The sequence below is a fragment of the Trichoplax adhaerens genome, genomic scaffold (assembly GCF_000150275.1).
Source record: "Trichoplax adhaerens TRIADscaffold_4 genomic scaffold, whole genome shotgun sequence".
Taxonomy (NCBI): domain Eukaryota; kingdom Metazoa; phylum Placozoa; class Uniplacotomia; order Trichoplacea; family Trichoplacidae; genus Trichoplax; species Trichoplax adhaerens.
Window position 1 is genome coordinate 4,225,391 of NW_002060946.1, and position 20,559 is coordinate 4,245,949.

The 20,559-nt window shown below is 32.2% G+C and overlaps 4 protein-coding genes across 4 annotated transcripts; 2 read left to right on the forward strand and 2 right to left on the reverse strand.

The window, feature by feature from the left end:
• Positions 1 to 780: 780 nt before the first annotated feature.
• On the forward strand, positions 781 to 2,775 carry TRIADDRAFT_24000 (uncharacterized protein; the record flags this gene model as incomplete). Its single annotated transcript, XM_002111498.1, has 7 exons — positions 781 to 838; positions 908 to 1,055; positions 1,139 to 1,276; positions 1,364 to 1,517; positions 1,608 to 1,722; positions 1,809 to 2,047; positions 2,572 to 2,775. Coding segments are annotated over 7 exons (1,056 nt in total), but the record flags the coding sequence as incomplete, so codon positions are not given.
• Positions 2,776 to 5,992: 3,217 nt separating this feature from the next.
• On the forward strand, positions 5,993 to 8,983 carry TRIADDRAFT_37563 (expressed hypothetical protein; the record flags this gene model as incomplete). Its single annotated transcript, XM_002111499.1, has 4 exons — positions 5,993 to 6,546; positions 7,921 to 8,056; positions 8,592 to 8,724; positions 8,898 to 8,983. 4 exons carry the CDS (start codon positions 5,993 to 5,995, stop codon positions 8,981 to 8,983), a joined length of 909 nt encoding a protein of 302 aa, XP_002111535.1.
• Positions 8,984 to 10,781: 1,798 nt separating this feature from the next.
• On the reverse strand, positions 10,782 to 13,590 carry TRIADDRAFT_55656 (uncharacterized protein; the record flags this gene model as incomplete). Its single annotated transcript, XM_002111993.1, has 4 exons — positions 10,782 to 10,907; positions 12,068 to 12,208; positions 12,407 to 12,536; positions 13,568 to 13,590. 4 exons carry the CDS (start codon positions 13,588 to 13,590, stop codon positions 10,782 to 10,784), a joined length of 420 nt encoding a protein of 139 aa, XP_002112029.1.
• A 3,039-nt stretch (positions 13,591 to 16,629) lies between these two features.
• On the reverse strand, positions 16,630 to 18,510 carry TRIADDRAFT_55657 (uncharacterized protein; the record flags this gene model as incomplete). Its single annotated transcript, XM_002111994.1, has 1 exon — positions 16,630 to 18,510. The coding sequence occupies one exon, from the start codon at positions 18,508 to 18,510 to the stop codon at positions 16,630 to 16,632; it is 1,881 nt and encodes a 626-aa protein (XP_002112030.1).
• Between the last annotated feature and the right edge of the window lie 2,049 nt (positions 18,511 to 20,559).

Genomic DNA, 20,559 nt, shown 5'->3' on the forward strand with positions numbered 1-20,559 from the left:
AGATCATATCATAGAAGAAGTGCATCTAGATCGCACCGTAGAAGAAGTCGATCTAGATCGTACCGTAGGAGAAGTACATCTAGATCGTACCGTAGAAGAAGTCGATCTAGATCATACCATAGGAGAAGTCGATCTAGATCAAAACGTAGACGTAGTAGGTCGCGATCAAATCAGAGAACTCATTCACGGAGATCTTACCACAGAAATCGTTCTGCGGAAAGAGCACATAAAGACACAGCTATGAAGAGGGAGAAAGGATTGGTAGCTGAAAATGTAGCACCGTCAATCTCGGAATCGAGCGATTCTGAAAGTAATGAAGACTATAATGTTGAAGTAATGGATGAAGAAGAAATTATTCGAAAGAGAAGAGAAGAGAGGCAAAAAATATTGCAAAAGTATAACAATACTGCAACGGAGGAATCATATATAAATGTAAACAGTTCAGTTACATCTCCAATTGTAGATACATCCGTAGTAAATAGCAGAGCAAGTACCCCAAATAGTATCGAAATAGCCGACCATGCAACCGCTGCTGTTGCAGCTGATATTACTGAAGCCTTAGAAAAATCTGCTGTTAATATTTTTGATGAAGAACAAGAAACTTTAAAGACTACTTCTGAAATTTCCGGCGGAGATATGTTCGCTGAAGGCGACATGTTTGCTGATGATTATATGGTAATAAAAATTTCGATAGAATATTACAGTACAATATTCTATCTGATACCATCACTGATGACTCATTGCAATATTTTATAGAACACCAAAACCAAGCAAGTAGATGAAATATCAGATAATCCAAATTTAAACGATAACTGGGATGACGATGAAGGATATTATCGTACGTATTCACTTTTTGAGAAAAATAAAGTGATCAACTTCTTACCATAGATTGTATACTTTTATGCAGGCGTCCGTATAGGAGAATTATTGGATAAAAGATATAAAGTTTATGGTTATACTGGTCAAGGAGTATTCAGTAATGTAGTTAGAGCTCGCGATACTACTCGAGGAGACCAAGAAGTGGCTATCAAAATTATTAGAAATAATGAAATGATGTAGGTGTATAATGTAACTTAAAAACCTTCACGCTTTCTACAGCCTTTGAATTTTATACTAATTAATGAACTGATATTGTTAGGCATAAAACTGGTCTCCGAGAATTAGAAATGTTAAAAAAATTAAACGAAGCTGATCGTGACGATAAATATCATTGCTTAAGGCTGTACAGAAATTTCTTCCATAGAAATCACTTGTGTCTTGTATTTGAATCTCTTAGGTACACATTATTAAATAATAAAGCATGCATATTTCATAGCTATGATCTTATCATGATGTTAATATGCCACTCTCATTAAAATTTTAGCATGAATCTTCGTGAAGTTCTTAAAAAATACGGAAAAAATGTTGGTTTAAACATCAAAGCTGTTAGATCTTATGCCCAACAACTCTTGCTATCACTAAAGTTATTGAAAAGATGTAGCATACTACATGCTGATATTAAACCGGACAACATTTTGGTAAGTTATAGTTGGAAAATTTTAAATTTGCTCATATACGATTGTAGGTAATTACAGCGTAATCTAACTTGCATCTTTTGATATTGGAAGGTAAATGAACAAAAACTCGTTCTTAAATTATGCGATTTTGGCTCGGCTTCAATTGTTTCTGAAAATGACATTACACCATATTTAGTTAGCCGCTTTTATCGCGCCCCGGAAATTAGTAAGTGTCACTATTATAACATTAGCACATCCTTACATTGATTGTACGATCACATTACAATGCTATCTTTTTTGCTTTGATTCCAGTTATCGGGAAAAGTTACGATTACACAATTGATTTGTGGTCAGTTGGTTGTACCCTATTTGAAATATATACAGGAAAGATTCTATTTCCTGGAAAAACTAATAATGAAATGCTAAAGCTCATGATGGATATGAAAGGCAAAATGCCGAATAAGGTTATTCGTAAAGGAATGTGCAAAGATGAACATTTCGACATGAATGGCAATTTTATTAATCGAGAAATTGACAAAGTTACAGGAAAGGTCAGTTAATACCATTAGATATAAAGATATACCATAAATATATTATGTTGCGAAGTCATACATATTGTAGCTTGCAACGAATAAAGTACGGATAATGTAAATCTAATGGTTTGGTTATAAGTACTACATACAATCGACACTGGGTAAGCATTTCAATGATACTTATATTAGTTAAAGCGCTAAAATCATTAACTGTTACTCTCTTTAGCAAGGATTACGTGACTTTCTATAGAAGCAATATCGTTTAACGACTAGATTTACGAAGATATAAAATCACTACCACGTTTTACCGCGCAGACAATTGTGTTTCTAATCTCTAGTAAATCTTTATTTGAATCAGATTTATATGAAATTGCAGATTCCTATGAATGTGTATTAAAAGGATGATATGAATTGGGATTCATATTAATGTCGTATTACAGTTTCAACTTTGTGATCTTTGCAGCATTGTTTATATATATATATATATATGTATTACTGTGATACAAAAATTTCTTATTCTAACCTATTTTCTGTAATATTAGGAAAAGATATCCATTATATCGAATCTCAATTCATCGAAAGATTTGTTGGCAATGTTAGTCGGTAATCAACGTCTTGAAGAATCTCACTACCGGAAAGTCACTCAACTTAAAGATTTGTTAGACAAGATATTTATGCTCGACCCTGCGAAGAGGATTTCGATAAATGAGGCGCTCAGCCATCCCTTTATCAAAGAAAAAATTTAAACTTGTTATGCAATTATCATGCATGAGGTTCTTTAAATATGTAGTTAAAAAATTTGCATGATCTGACACTAGAATTTAAGAGACGTTTGGTAATGTAAATATTGGAATCGTTCCATGGTTGCAAACGACCTAATAACTATGTTGTATTATTATCACACCCTTTCTAAGTTGCGTGTATAGGACTCTAGCAAACTTTAAGTATCATTGGATCTGCTGACTGTAGAATATGGATAGCGTGAAAAGGCTATATTCGCACGATAACCGGCCACTCGTATAGTCTGTAACTTGTTATTCTAGTCTATAGGTTTGTACGAATCTTGCGGCTAAAAATTATAGAAGTTCTGTCAGTGTCTTATTGACTTTCGGAATGATAAAACTGACAGCAGTTTTTTTGCATCTTCTTGGATCATAAGTTACATTTACTGCTATTTACAAACATTATTTCATCTCTGTAATGGTGTATAATATACTAGTATTTATTGAATGATAAATGCCAGGTCATTCTGCGAAAACCAAATAGAGCATGTGCGATAAGGATATAAACAAAATGCTTGCAGTTATGGATTTCATACTTCTCATACATAAAAGAACATATCCGAAAATGTTAGAGTGTACACGTACGTAAACTAAAGTGGAGGAATTATTTCATCTACCTCTATTTACCGTTTTGTGATATCTTTGACTCTAATGAGGTTTTCTACAATTTTTGCAAGAAAACTGATTCTAACATCTGACGATTGTCATGAAGGTATTGTAAAGGATATAAAAAAATTAATAATTTTATATTATTGCTAAATCTACACACATGTTTAATACTACTATATTGTAAAATGTTGGTAGTTCGGATTTGTTAATTACGTGTATTAACTTTAAACTATCAGTAAGATAAATCTTCTATCCTCAATAATGACTTTCCTTGCAACGCTTTAATCAAACCTTTCGAACGTACTTAAATTCGTAATCAAGTCGCTTCACTAGCCTTAAAGCAGTTACGCTCGATTACTAGTAACGTTTTGTGACTGTATTATTCTTAATCGTAGCCTATCATGCTAAAAACAGTATGTTTACTTGCAATAGTGGAATTCATCCGCATATAATTTCTTTTAGACAGGTAATTGCGTAAACAGGTACGACTTTGGTTATTGAAAGACTATACCTCCCAATATTATTCCTCGTTTGACGTACAATATCAATGTATTCACTATGATTCTATGCTAGTGTATAATTGGCGTATAAGCGACAATACTGTGTAGGTTAACCTGTAAGTATAGCTATCTTATTGCATTATGCCTTTCATGTAAGCCAAGTTGGCTTTTGGATACTTTTTAAAGATTGCAACTACGATAAACATCCAAGTTTAGAACTGAGCAATCTAGCAATACAATGTTCGTTTTATATCGCTGAAATGGAACCTCATTACATATTACCATGTTATTGACATGTCATAAAACTGTCTCAGAATATTATTTCTGTACAATTCCGTCATTTGTGACTTTGTAATAAAATAAAATTCATCGAATAATATCAAGTCTATTGTCAATCTGCTTTATGAGAAAGTAAATATCTTTGTTGGCATTTTGCAAAAAGCAAATTTTGGAATACTACAATATCACTGTGTATGTTCATTTTGAAGTTCGGAATTTATAAAGTTTATTTTAATCTTTATGCACGTAGTGTGGCATCTGACATTACCGCACACAGAGTATAGCAGTAACTTTATAAACTTACACTCATGCTTCTTATTAGGTAACGCAAGGCATTACATGCAGCGCTTGCCACTGTAAAGTGATGGCAGATATACGCGTATTTTGAGATGTGGAATAACTTCACGGTGGTTCTAACCGATGCCTTCCAAATTAGTATCTAACGATACGAACGATTGACGTTTGGTATACAAAATTCGCAAAATATAGTTACATCATTACAGTATTTCATCAAATAACGTCATGTATAATAATATTTTGGCATTAGAAATTCTGCAGATCCAATGTTTCTGTACCGTAAGTAGCTATAAAATTCAGTATAGCCTTTCATAAATAGTCAAATACTCGTTGTGTTGTAAATGTAATGAATATTTAAACGGCACATACGAGTCATATAATCACTCCTACTACGCTTATATGAACGATATTCGCTGTACTGTACAATTCCGGAGAAAACCACGACAACGTACTATATATTCTACGACAGACAACTGCAGCTGGTAAACGTCAACTGTATGGATATTCTCTGTAAATCAATAGACTAGAGACTATACGTATACGTTATGTCGTAGTAGCAATTTATTCGAGATTTATCTAAATAATTAGGTACTATTAACACTATAAATCCTCTCAATCTAAGAGAACGCCATTCTAGAGGAACTATATGTGATCTAATCACCCTGCTGCCTCAAAGATCGCAATATCAATTTAGTACAGTATTAAGTACACCCGCGCAATCTTGAATATCATTTGGATGTGCAAATAACTGAATTAAAATATCTAAGAGAAGTGATCTATTGCTTAGCACGTACTAGATTCTTTCGTATAAGGGGTACTGTTAGTATATTGCTGCGGATCTTTCTACGGAAAAGAGCCCTGTAAACCTGTATTATGAGTAATTAGGCGCTGAAATAAATTTGCATTGCAAATAATCCAATCAATAATTCATACGTAGCAAGATGATCACGTGCGTAGTTGTAACCATAGAGACAGTGAGGTAAGAAGAAAGCTGATTAAAATGAAGAGTAAAGTCTTTTCTACTCCCGAACTAATTAATTGTAAAACAATTTAAAGGCGTAGCGAATTGAGTGAAAGATTTCTTGGTTATATTAGTAAAAAGTCAACCTTAATGGATGAAAAGTATTGTTTCCAGACTTATCAGTATGATACAGTGACTGTAGAAGTACGCCTGTCGAGCTGTAATATGGCCTAGTCAATATGTTAATTAAGGAAGTACTTAATTATTAGAATCTATTATGCGAGTTATATATTGTATGGGCTATAGAATATTATAAAGTCACTCTTGAATAGCGATTTAATCAGTGTCGCGAACGTTATTGACAATTATAAATACTATATTCTCTTAGCGTGTAAAGCATAAAGTAATCCCATTCTGTATTTCGAAGACGACGGATTGATCCATCATGGAGCAAGTGTCTGCCAATCAAGTACTTTTCAGACAGTTGATCAAACGTAGCAAAGATCTCGGCATTAGTGATGATGAATTTGCTAAAATGTCGGCTGTCAAGAAATATAATAAAAAAGTGGACATTTTTAACTTTCTTATCGTGTTAAGCGTTTTGGCTGCTTTAGGTGCCGCCGGAATACTTGCTGGCGTCTCATATCAAGTTTTGCCCAAACGTTTGGAAGGACTGTTTTTTAAATATTATTTCAACACTACAGATCCAACTGAAATAGGCTGTTTATTGGAGAATACTGAAACTACGCAAGATGTCTTTAGGCCACCTGTAGATTGTAGCATGTGCCGTGGTATTACCGAAATCGTCCGTGTTTCTAATTTAACCAAAAAAGAGTTTGAAGAAAAATATGCTTATAGCGGGCAAGCAGTGGTTGTAACTGACGGCACCGCTAACTGGACTGCCCCTGAAGTATTTAGTTTCGCTTACTTTAAGAAACTTTATGCTCCTAAAAGTGTAGCATTGCGAAGTGCAGAAAGAGACTGTCAATTTTTCCCCTATAAAACTAATTTTACATCTTTGGGCCAAGTCTTTCGAATGCCTAAAGCGCGTGCCAATTTAAAGACTGGTAAACCGTGGTATATCGGCTGGTAAGTAAATTTAGACAAGACAGAACCTACGTGACCAGCACTTTGATCGCAAAACAATATGACACGTACATTTGTATCAATTAACAAAGAAAACGTTCGCGTCAGTATAAGTTTGGTTAAGCAGGAAATTACATTTTAGTAAATTTTTTAGAGTTTTTATAAAGTAAAAAGCAATAATTTATAATTAAAAATCCTTACCTAGATATCTTTATTCAATTTATTTACATTTCGGAGTTATGTGAAACGAATGGAAGTAAATAATATTCTTACTTCTAAATGAAATAATAATGGTACACCCATTTGCATATTTTTTTCTACCTAATTTTCAATACAGTGAAAGCTTCATCGATCCAAATGCGGAAGCTCTTAAAAGCTGTAGCCCAAATTAAAACGTCTACCTATTATGAATTTTAGATATTTTGCACGTTACTTTATCGGCAAGATGTCAAAAAGTAAGAAAAAGCGATTTCAAATAGACCTTGTCCAACCTTTTCATTGCCGTCTATTGTTCCTTTCATCACCGTAATATAAATATATTATTAGAAAGAATCTACGAGAACTTTTTTGAAAGTTAGTTCAGCTTGTCGTTACTTCTAGGAAGTTATCGGACTATTAAATTCCAGTATGGTTTAATCCATCACCGACCAATGGAAAACTTAGATTCTATTATGACATTTTGTATGATTTTCTCTCATTACATTAACCGAAATGAATAAACTGCTTGGCCATGATACAAAGTCTTTAACCTCCCAAATTTTCAATTGATTCCTTTACCGTATTCACTAAACGCAGGTATGACAGTTTGTTATGCCGACAGAATCGAAACAAATCTGCGGAGAAGTATCTCGTGAATAGTTACTTCTTTAGCCTTAATCCTATTATTATGAATTCTAGAGTTTGCAACCCGTCAGAACTTTGTAACTAACATGTATTATAAATATGTATAACGTAACAAAAATTTACCAGAGTTAAAGTGGGCATACCGTGGTAGCCGACCATGGCCAATAAAAATAGCAGGCGTTACTATCTTGATTATCTTCATCTGGGGACCTTCCTTTTGCTGCTGTGCGGTACCTTCGTTGCTACCTAGATGTCTTAAGATTCGACGTTTTAATTAAACAGCCATGTCGTTATTAATAAGAAATTGATAGAAATCTCGATTCCAATAGATAATATTAATCAAATAATATAATAAATTGGGATAGAAACAATTTACGGTGCTCACCTGCTTCTCTTATATATTTATGTGTTAATGATAAATTGATAGAAATTCTCAATGATGCCAATAGATGATATTTAACAAATAAGATAAACTGGTAAAGAAACAACTTATGTCGCTCACTCGTTTCTCTCATGCATTTATGCACTTGTTAGGAGTAACTGCGATGCAGAAGCCGCTAACGTTCTAAGAAGCCATTACAATAGGCCTTATTTCCTACCGGAAAGATCAGAATCAAGCAGAATCGATTGGATTTTCATGGGCAGTCCTGGATATGGTGCTCATATGCACGTAAGCAATACTGTTCTTCTTTAAAGGTTCTTAAAGTTAATTTAATCACTACTGTATGTATTTCTACTAAGAATTTTTTATCGCTGATGATAAATCTATAATATAATGTATGCAATCTTCTTTCATTGATGATTCACCTTATACAGCCTATGATATCCGTACATCTATCTCTTCACTTATATTTTCTTAATTCCATTTGCTCCGATAGTCTTTATTTCTTTTAAAAGTTGATAAAAAATATTCACATATTTCCTCCAGTATGCCAAACTTTGAAGTTGCTTTCAATATGTATCATTAGTCACATTTGTAATATAAAATATCGCATTTATAGCTAATATTCTTACAATATTAAACTTATTCTTGAAATGATAGAGGTAATTAGATATTGGCGCATGCTTTATCTAATACTATAGTTTACTTCTATTAAAATAAATCAATTGATAATCCGATAGTAATGACATTATATTATGTAAACTTTTCGTCTATTTTACATTGAATGACAATTTTTATATGATTGAATTGAATATTTAATCAGATCGACAACGTTCATTTTCCTTCATGGCAAGCTCAATTGAGAGGACAGAAAAAATGGATCCTAGAGCCACCTCTAGAATGTGCTGATGTTTGTGTTAATCAAATATCTGTTATTGTCAACACTGGTGATATAAGTAAGTTTATATAATAATTTCAGTAGTACCTACTGAATTAAAAATAGCCTAACTGTAATCATAGGTTATGCCAACCCTTGCTTCATTTCATAATTTTTTTTATTTTGTATTTCTGAATTACATTCATAATGTGGTACCCTAAAATGTCCAATTTTGATTTTCTTTCTTTATAGTTGTATTAAATACAAATAAATGGTTCCATCAAACTGTTATAATGGGCGATGAATTAAGTATCACCATTGGATCAGAATATGATTAATGTCATCCTTATATAATTACAGTATAGTTAATCACAGGATAGGTTAGCTAAGTTGAGTAACTCTCGATATTTATCTTTGTGTTGATTCTTAGTTAAATCATTACAGTATTATAATGTTAAAGTATTCTGTAGTCATTCTCAGAATTCCGAATACTAGTACGACAGTAAGAATTTCTGAGTTTATTCAGACTTTCACAGCATAGTTGATTATGTTACTGTTGGATATACAATTAAATTTTACTATTGTCTCTATGTGATCAATCTTATGATATTAATTTGAAAATATGATCATGTAACCATCTATTTAAGTCATACCTGGCTATCCTATTCTAGTGAGCTTTTTTATACTAATAAAGTATTGTATGTCCGCATACGTAAAAAAATTATGAGATGATGATTTAATAGTTATATCAAGTAATGCTAAAATGGCATGACAAGATAAGGTCATTTTTATTCGTAGTTATTGCTGTATTTCAAGTACCTGTGTTTTATTCTCTATCAAATTATAGTGACAGTTTATGACTATATAAAGCAATGGCTTACTAAATAATATTACTGAAAAATATAGCTAGCTCCATCACCAATCTAAGCTATAGTTTATATCGGTATATCTATTCTTACTCTAAACATAGCAATGATTAAGTAATAATATTTGATCACGTATATTGAAACAATATAATACGATAATAGCATTTTATCTAAAATTACTGTTATACTCCGTGTAGGTAGAACTACTTCCCTTCAATTCATTCGATTTGAGTTGTAAATGTGAAGAAATACCCAGTTTATACATTTTATAGCGTGCAATTATTAATAACATGGGAATAGTAAGAGGGTAATCGAATCTTTCAACCATTGACTTATCGTCAAAATTTAATCCCTTATTCTGACACAGTAACTATTTATGAAACATACGGCATGAAGTTGGAAAGCTATAATCTGTTACGGAAAGGATTTTATTGAGATCATTCTTAAGTATTATTATATTAAAATTAATTTTTATCTTACAATCACAATACCTTAAATTCGTTTGAATGGCATAGATTGCTATTTCTCAACTGAAATATACGGAATTAAGAAAGGCTAGCTAGCCTAAACGCCTTTCGAGTATTGATATAAGGGGCCTAGAAGAATAGTACTAATTTACTAGACTCAATAGCTATTATTTCCTTTACAACAATATGATTTCGTTCATTATAGACGAAGCGAATCTATTTTCTCAATTTCTTGAGTACTATTGAAACCCTCAATTTGAATAATTGTTTCTAAAACTTGAATGATTGGATTATAACTAACAGGTATAATATCAATAAACTTCATTCTTCCCTGTAGCATATAAAATGGACAGAGTAGCGAAATAGACCGGTCCAAAATTTTTATTTGCATATGTGTAAGCTAAATACAAGAGAGACAGTCAAACATACACTATTAAGTGTGTCATTTACGTAACTTGTATAGCAAGTAGTATACAAATGCTATTTTTTCTGAAATCAGTACTAGTACTTCTTCTTAATCCAATACATTAGATAGTGATAGGATTCATTCTATGAACTTATTTTTATGGAAAAAGAAATAAATTTCAAACTGGGATAAAAAAGAATTATATCGATACACAACTACGTATCTATCTACTTTTATTTTTAATACTAATTGTGCTTGATAATGTTATTAACCCCCTCTCCTGTAAAATAGTAAATATAACTAATGAGATCCTATAAATTTATCGATCCTCCACTACAGCAAAGCAGAGATTTTTAAAAAGTGGAGGCTATGGTTTTATTAAGGAGATAAACCAAGTTTAATCATCCGGATCCTCTTGTGGGGATTCAGAATACTGCTTTCGGAATTTGCGATCTTGATAGAATCGATGGCCATCAATAATTGATTGTGCCAAAACCAAAAATGCTGTGAAGAAGCCAAATACCTTTAATTTAAGTACCGATAGAAATAAAAGTAATTGTAAACCAAATTTGCTTATAAAGTAAATATTGCTTTCAAATGCATTGGATGATAGTGAGAACGAATGCTGTAGCAAGCTGTCAAAGAATTGAAATAATTTGAAACAGTTTTTTAATAGCTATTAAATTACAACTTATAGTTGTATGACTACTCCTCGCAAAAAGATATAGATAAAATGTACTTCATAATAATGAAAGAGCAAAATAGCTCCTTGTCAAACAGTTGAGCTATTTTAAAAATCTACCAACATACAACGTACAGTAATATGGATGTGGGAAGATACAGGTGAAATATATTTTATAATGATCAGAGAGTCACTAGTTCTCCATCAAAAAGTTGAGATATTTTAAAACAGTTATATAGTATTGTAGCTATTAACAACAAATAACTTATAACACCGCTACTGAATATAGAAAGACACTCGTAAAATATATTTTATTATAATAATGAGAACGAATAACGTGCTCGTATTGTCGAGAAGTTGAGACATTTTAAAGCTGTTTTCTAATAGTTATTAACTTACAATATAATACGGCTACCGAATGAAGAAAGATACTGGTAAAATATATTTTATAAAGGAGAGAAGAATGAATACAATACTATCAAAAAGAACTGAGCTATTTTAAAATGGCTTTAAATAACTATTAGTAACATACGCTTATATTTAGTAATTCTTTATAATTCATCACTCGTAATATAACATGGCTACCGGGCATAGAAAGCTATTAGTAAAATATATTTTATAATGATGAGAAAAAAATATGACACTGTCAAAGGGTTAAGGCATTTTAAGACAGTTTAAGAACTCCTAATTTACAACACAATATGGCTGCCGAATATAGCTATCGGTAAAATACATTTTATAATGATAAGAACGAATGACATACTGTCAAAAAAATTAAAGCATTTTAAGACAGTTTCAATAGCTCCTAACTCACAATACAATATGGCTACCGAATATAGAAAAATATTCGTAAAGTATATCTCGTAATAATGAGAACGAATTGCGTATGCCAAAGAATTGATGAAGGCATTTTAAAACAGTTTTTAGTAACCTAGAATTTACAACAAAGTATGGCTACCGACCAGAGAAAAATACTGGTACAATAGGCACCATAGACTTACCACCGCAGCTTGTAATTGAGCGAAATTCAATTTTCCCTTATAAGTTTTGATATTGGCTCGTTGGCCCATCGCAATCGAGCCGGTTGCTAAGCCATTAGCAATAAAATATAGCATAGATACACAGCCACATAGAATTGCTTCCTGTATTTACACGGGTAGATCATGATTATTCAAAGAACAAATACTTCAGCAGCATGATAGGAATACATTTATTAAATTATAATATAATAATTTAACGTAAAGTTTCTTATTCTGACTACTATACCGTACATGACAATTAACGATTAATCTAGTAAAAGATATAAGCTTTGAAGGTTAAGAATGAGAAAAATTAGATACCGTAGCATTCCAATCGATTTGCATTCGTTCCGTTAATCGGATGGTTTTAATTATAGACATTACGGTACTATAAAGAAAGGTGAATACACTCATAAAGAGGAAAAATCTCATCCAAGCTGCATTAGGTAGGCTAGTATAATTAAATAATGATCCATTCAATGTTTGATTCCATCCAAATACCAAGGAAAATGCAAGAATGGAAGTTACCTATGGAATAATAATATTAAAAATCAAACATATTTTTATTAATTGTAATTTAGATTCTATTTCCAAGTTGGTAACATTTTTAATTTGGGAAACTATTCATAAATGAAACAGGTTTCACTCAGAAAATCTTATTTTTTACTAAGAATTATAGGCTTCTAATAGTATTAGCTTGATATTAGGTGATGATTATGGATAGCCATGAACATTGAGATTATATTTATGGAAGTGGCCATCTTTTCCCCACATGGCGACATATTCAATTGAAAAACTATTACTATGCAAGTTAGTTCTTCATTTAGTGTATTCCGTTTTTATTGATTGCACAAACTTCCCTAATCATCAATTTGATATATGAGGATCATAGCTAGAATTTCATACTAAGATCAAAAGTCAATCTCTTGGAAACACTTTCCTTAACGCACAAAGCGATCACCTAGCGAATTCTGTTTTTTAGTGACTAGCATAGACTTCTCATAACATCAAATTGGTCTAGCGAAAGGATTGGAGCTACCCATAGTCCTTGAGAATTTTTATACGTAAGATGAAGAGTTGTTCTCTTTGAGAAGCATTTATAATTTGAAAATCATCCTCAATGTCAAAGGCAATTTTTTATTAGCTAGCATAAATTTTGCTTATTAATATACTGTATTCAAATGATTCAGTTTGATACCGTAGAATGATTGTTCATAGCAAATTTATTGAGATTGATTGTGGAAAGGGGGATTTTTCCCTTATTACTGACATATTGTATTGGGAAGGTATTGTACAGGAATTAGCTCTTGCAATGTCAATCAGATACTGAATAACAATTGCTGATAGTAAAATTCGTCGGAATTCGAGATTGCTGAGGTTAGCATTTCTTTCTCCTCTTGAACCTTTTATATTACTAAATAAATAGCACATCAATCATGTCTTCGTTTAAAATTGAACTGAAATTACCCGGCGATTACTTACAGCAAATACCATTGTACCGGCATTTTGGCTAAAATAAAATTATAAATAATATACATTTTTATTGCTTTACTCAAGAACTGCAATGAAAATAGAGCTCAGGTAGGCTTAGTCATTTTTTATAGTTAGTAGCCATTGCTGAGATCATTAAGATAGAGTATTATCAACGTTTTGCAAATTTTTCCATTTTCTATTTTACCAAGGCATGATATGATGCGTTCTTCTTGAGGATACATAGTTATGTATGGCGATTGTAAAAGGCACTTTCACAAAATTGATAGTTGAACTCTCATCAAAAAAAGTAATTCACTCTTTGATTTTTATATCGCCAACGAAAGAAATAATAGGATTGAATAGATTCATTGAAATTTTACTTTTTCTTGATACTCGCCTACTAGCATGCTCTCTGATTTTGATGCCTTGAGTTAAGAATATTATGGCTAGTGAAAATAAAAGTGAGTCATTTCTAGGTCTAAAAGTAGACTAGCTATTCAAAGTGAAAGAATTTTATTCTAATATCGATTTAGATATTGTTATATGCACTGAGTACCGGCAATCTTAGAGAATCTGAATATCGAAGTGTTTGATTAGAATGATTTGCAATGAACAACGATGAAATATGAAGTAATTTTCGATAATTTTTCGCTGTAGAGAGTTCTTAAAGGTATTAGTATTGGCTATAGCATCAAGTTAATCTTCAGAACCCTCACTAGCAGGTCCATTTTGCACTCGTTTCATTGACGAATATTATACAAAAATGCTGCACCTTCTGAAGTAGATTGAACACTTGTAGTGAGAACTGCCTGTTAAACTTAAAGGCTTTTAGCAAATAATTGCCCTATCTCAAAATTGACTAATAGACTTATTGTATTGCCCAATAAATGAATGATATCATTCAATTTCAGCCTTTACCCTGACTATAATGTTTACCATTCTACTATCACTCGCTAGCAGCTTATTGCTTATGACGATCAAGAAATACTGTAAAGTATGACAGAAACTCGACGAAAAATGAATACTATAGGCAGTAATAGTATCCTTGAAAGTGGAATCTCCGCGATCTTATTGCATACCTATCGAACAGCTAGATACTTACTACTTGAGTTAGTGTTAAGGCACCATCCAAACTTTTCAAGTAGTCCTTATTGAATTTACTTGCATTGGATTGAGATTGATCTCCAGTTTCTTCTTCGCTGCGGATCGGAGTTGTTTCTGACATGATAATAATCTAATTTCAGATCAAGTCCAAATTGGAAAGTTGCTATTACCCAAATTATAAATACTCCTAGAGTAAAGCAGAAGAAGTAATTTTACATTCAAATACCGCTAACTAGTTACTGCAAATAATAAGGAAAATCAATTTTCCTGCCTAATAGATGGAAAATATCTAGTTACCGTTTGATATACGCGCAATTTGATGTGAATGTTTAATGGGCAATTCCTCTATTCTCATCATGAACAATAGACCACCATATGTCGGCATGAAACACAATTATTCTACAATATGGCCATATACCCAATTAGAAGGCGAAACGAGTTGCATGAGGTCATAAATTGCTATGAATAGGAAAGCTTAAGGAAGTTAATAGCAATATTTGAGTTTAAGAGCTACTTGCAACTGATTGCACTTAGAATGCCATAATTGAAACTGTAGTAATATCGCGCGAGAATGCTATAGTAAGGTAAGATATAAGCCTAATATGAGGACTACCTTGGTAACCTTTTGTATCTTTGAATCAGAAATATAGATATACAGTGATACAGGAGTATGACTACTCCTGTCATCCATTTTACATGATGACAACAATTTTAATCGTTGATCTCTTATTAAGTCGGAGAGAGTTACAGAAAGTATACAAGTAGGAATTACAACTTTGCATTTTAATATAGAAACATCAAGCAAATAGGCACCATAGAGATTCAGTTCTAGCTGAAATCATATCCATATTTCTCGGACACTTGGTTAATTAATTCTGAAATTACTAGGTAGAAGTAAGTCTAGTAAGAATAAAATTATAAAGAATGGTATACTCATTGGATGAGAAATCAGCTAAAGTTAAAAATTAAGAGAAAGTGTAGAAATTATCCATTATTAAATACGATAACTATCTAGCCTATGCTAGGCCGTTATAAGAAGTGGCCGATAGATCAACCTTCGAACTATTTTCCAGACTAAACTAAAAGACGATATTGGACCACGGATAAAATGATAAACTAAGTATTACGAAGCTAATTAATTAATTTATGAGCATGCAGGTTAATATACTTAATTGATGAGTATTTTAAACGCATTTTGTAGATAAACAAATACAACATACATAGAATAAGAAACTCATGATAAAAAGAACATTGATATTTTATTACAATACTTTAGGTTCCAAAAATCAAAATTTTTGCAATTTCTAACATTCATATTGAAACTGTGGCATCTGGTTAATTAACAGTTTTATTCGTAGAAAGTATAAATACTAATACTAGCTAAGCAAAATATGCCAATAGACACTTTCATCTTGTTTAATATTTGAGATACGGTAATTTAGAGCTAAGATTTTTGTTTACGGAATACACGTTTTCAAGATAGCTTAAGAATTAAAATGCTAACACCTTACTAATATCATATCTTGCAAGTAGGATACTATATATTCAAGTTTGGTTCTAAATCATCAATTAAAGCAAAATTAGTTAAATTTATAATGATAAAACTGCTGCTTTAATAAAGCAAGAAATGATAACTAATCATATTTATGACAATTTTACTCAAATGTTTATACCTTCATTAGACTTAGGCTAAATAAATTAATATACTATATACTATGCGAACATAACAACGGAAAGCGTAAACTAAAATAATAGATAATCATAAATTATTTTCCAACTAATTGATCATTGCATCTCTCTTTTCTCTTTAGTAAAGAGATACAAGAATATAAACTCAGCAAGAACGCATGTCATGCGTATTGAGATAGGATTGAGATTGTTGTTTAGGTATGCATTCTTAATTAAATCATTTTAGAAAGAAAAAAGAAAAATGACACTGTCAACAACGTCTAAAATGATACTAGAAATTAATGATAAACAAACTTTTGACGTGCTTGAATATACTCTTCAGTCTGAAAGCATTGTTGCATCTGATCCAATTCGTAATTTCGATGGTCATGCAATAATTGAAACCAATCATCAGTCATTAATTTCCTCTTCTTATCCAATATACTTTGCACCTGTTCATCATCTTGTGTTAACTTATTGGCTTCAACACTTAACATTTGATCGAAATGATCATGATCTTTAGCAATTAGTTTATCAAACATGCCTATTTTAACAGCTTGACGCGCTAACATTGGCACGACATTATTAGTAATTTGTCTAGCTCTCTCTTGGCCGACACGTTTAGGTAAGAAATAGGTATAATATTCAGAACCGAATAACCCCATCGATTTATAGTGCGGGTTAAGGATGACAGCATCATGCGACCAAACCAAGTCAGCAGCTAATGCCATCATAACACCACCTGCTCCGGCGTTACCTTGCATAGCTGATATGACAACTTTATCACGAATAGAGAAAATCTCTTTAACTACATCATCGATTGCATTAATGTTTCGCCATGATTCTAATGCAGGATCTTTAGAGGCTTCAATGGTATTCAGGTTAATACCATTGGAGAAGAAATTGTAGCCACCACATAATACAATTGTATTAATCAATTGATCTTGGCTACAGCGGTGTATAGCTTGGCGTAGACGTAAACATTGCTCAGTACTCATAGCCCCATTATAAAATTCGAAATGAATATAAGCGATGTTGCCTTGACGGTTTATCCAAATTTCTTGAAAGGTCTCAGGCCGATACCCGTATGAATAATATTCCATCTTAGGTGCGACTTCTTCTACACCTTCTAATTCACATTGTGATAAAACTGATGTGGAAGGCAATTTGATAAATTGCCTACCATGGCTTGCTTTCATATGGCTGATCCATACACCTTGATTGTCGACAGTCTTGAATAGAACTGCTCCACTACGTTTAGCTATGATATCACCTGGTTTAGCGTCGGTCCGTTTATTAATTAATTCTGGCGATTTTTCAACATGAGCACCGAAAATTAATCGCCTAATGTTTGCACCATGAGCTGTATTTTCGGTATACATAATAGCGCCCGGTTGAGAATCTGACATACGAACAGTGTTAGCAATCTTATGAGCGGACATAGTTTTCCAATCGACAAGTCGATCATTCCACGCCATTTTGGCACGAAAAGATCCCTTGACATCCGGTTGATCATAATCTAATGGTCTCGGTGGTATTTCAAGACGGAATTGGTCAACAGCTTGTAATAAAGCTCGTACAGCAGCTTGAACAATTTCATTTTGATATAAGCTCGATTTGGTAGCTTGTCGCTTTATTGGGAATGTAGCTGTACTTGAAACATCACCAGCATCTATTTCGTCGGCCGCTTGTAATACAGTTACTCCCCATTCCGGCAATTGATCATGTAATGCCCAATCGATTGAGTGTATCCCACGATCGCCAACAATGCCGGGATGAACAATCCAGCAAGGTGTGGATCGAGCAGATGGTTCATCATATAACTGTGGTGGTATGCGCTTCGTCAAAAATGGGCAAATGATAATATCGGGATTTTCACGTTCAGCGCATTCTATCATCGTATCTGGACTTGGATTTTCAACAATTTCGACACGATGGCCACGAGTGGTTAATTCAAGGTAAGCACGTTGAGTTAATGAATTATTGGAATTGCAGAAAAACAAGATATTATAACGATCGTGAACCTCTTCACCTATAACAGCTGATTCTGCAGTTTTTCTTGCAGTGACGGCCAGTTGATGGATTGGAGCAGCTGCTTGATGATGAATAACTCGTCGCAATAAGGACGTAGTTGATGAAAATTGGCGTTTACATAACTGATGTAGCTGACTTTTCAACATTATGAAATAATATTCTGGATTAGGCGTATTTAGAAAATGACTTCAAGGATCGTTGATTGATTATCCTAATTGTATGAATTGAATAAAAAATGACAATTACTTCCGGTAAACGTTATTTCTGTAATTGATTTGACAGATTTTATGCTATTGCGTATGTATATATATTTTGATTTGGGTAAAATAAAATGGAGATTTGGCTAAATAAAATGAAGTAATACAATCTGCTAAACTAGATCGAAAGACAATTAAATTATTGACTTGGTGTGTCTTAATTTATATTAAAAACTCGGCAATTCAATTTTTGATGCCAATTTATAGTTAATGACAACAGTACAACTCCTACTCTATGATTTCTTCGACAAGTGGGTAGTTAGTGTAGCCTTAGAATAAATTATAGGTTATTTTGAAGAGACTAAATATTTAATATTGGTCATATTGATAGGCCACAGAAATATGCGGAATAATTTATATCACTTGTATTATCATGTTAATTGGGCTAGTTAATGTGTTTAGACGATCACCATAACATTGAACTTTGAACTTTATTACTAGAGCTTATTAAATGGCAATTAATTATTTAATTAACTTAAAAACATAGTTTACTATCTAATGATATACTGTAATTACTATTTAGACGAATAAAATAAAATCTAGGTTAATTTTTCAGCTTTTACATGCAACTTTCGCGTGTAACGGAGAAAAATTAGATCTGTGTCCAATTGCACAGTAATTAACCCTTGACCTCATTTCTGAAACATGAATTGTGATTAAGACAGAAAGTTTAAGATTTGCTCCCCACATGTTGCTCAAATATAGCAATACCATTATTAAAGTACAGTTTAAGTACGATATCAATTACAAATTGAGGTGTAAAGTAGCAGGAATAAAAGGAAATAAAATGAACTTTCCGTCCAATCGGATATCATTTCAATTTACGGAGAGAATTATTGATATCGTTAATGTTGATTAATTCTTCGTATATTGGAAGTCTTTCCATAGAAAATATTATCAACATATCGACTATTAAATTTAGCTATTCTTATTTTAATATCGGGACGTTATTTTCTCTATATCTTCAGTGAACAATGTCATGAATTCGACTCAATATCTAGGACATTATATAAATTGATCAGATGGAATGTCTAATTCAACGATATTAACACATTGTTTGAAATTTATTTACATTTAAGGACAGTAACTTAAATTGGCAATTTTGATAGCGATAGCCTGCAATTTTTGCTTGTAAAGCATTAATACGGAATGATCATAACTTGACCTAAGGTTACCTTTAGAACAATGAGGGTTAAAAAGTAATGGAAGAAATGGTTACACCCAAGCCAAAAAGAATTCTTATTTAAGCGTTATTCGCGAATCCTTTTTCAAATAATGACTAAACAAGAAGCTAAAGCTGATCACGTGTGGTTAATTCCGTTGTTGTATGGTTATATCGGTTATAATAGTCTTTTTAAGTAAATAAGAATATAAACTAAAGCTAATCATTTTCTCTCAATCTTATTCTTGTTTCAAGTTGGTTAGACTAAATCCTTTTAAATAACTGATGAACATAAGCGAAATTAAATCGAATGTCCTTTAACATCGAAACAGTACGCGCATATCTAATAAATACGGGTTTAGCATTCTCCCAATTTTTACATCAGCTGCAAAAAGTTCTAGTTCAACTAACTTATATAAGCACAGGCTTTACTGAAGGAAAATTACTTAAAAATATTTCAATTAAATGCTCTAGTTGTATATAATGAGATTATTGAATAAATCTGGAGTTAAGCTTATCTGAGTATAAAAGAAATTAAAATATTTCGCTATTATGATTCTAATCAACGAAATAAAAACCCAATCAATTATTTGTTCTGTTATCACACTCGTTTATTATCCAGCTACGGTAATTTAATGAGTACTATTAACTTGTCCTGTTCGTTATTATTTAGCAATAGCAGTCTAATTAGTAATATTCAATTTAATACGACAAAAGAGCACGAATACATGATGACATTGGCTAGATTATCATAAAAGATAATAGATAAAGAAATT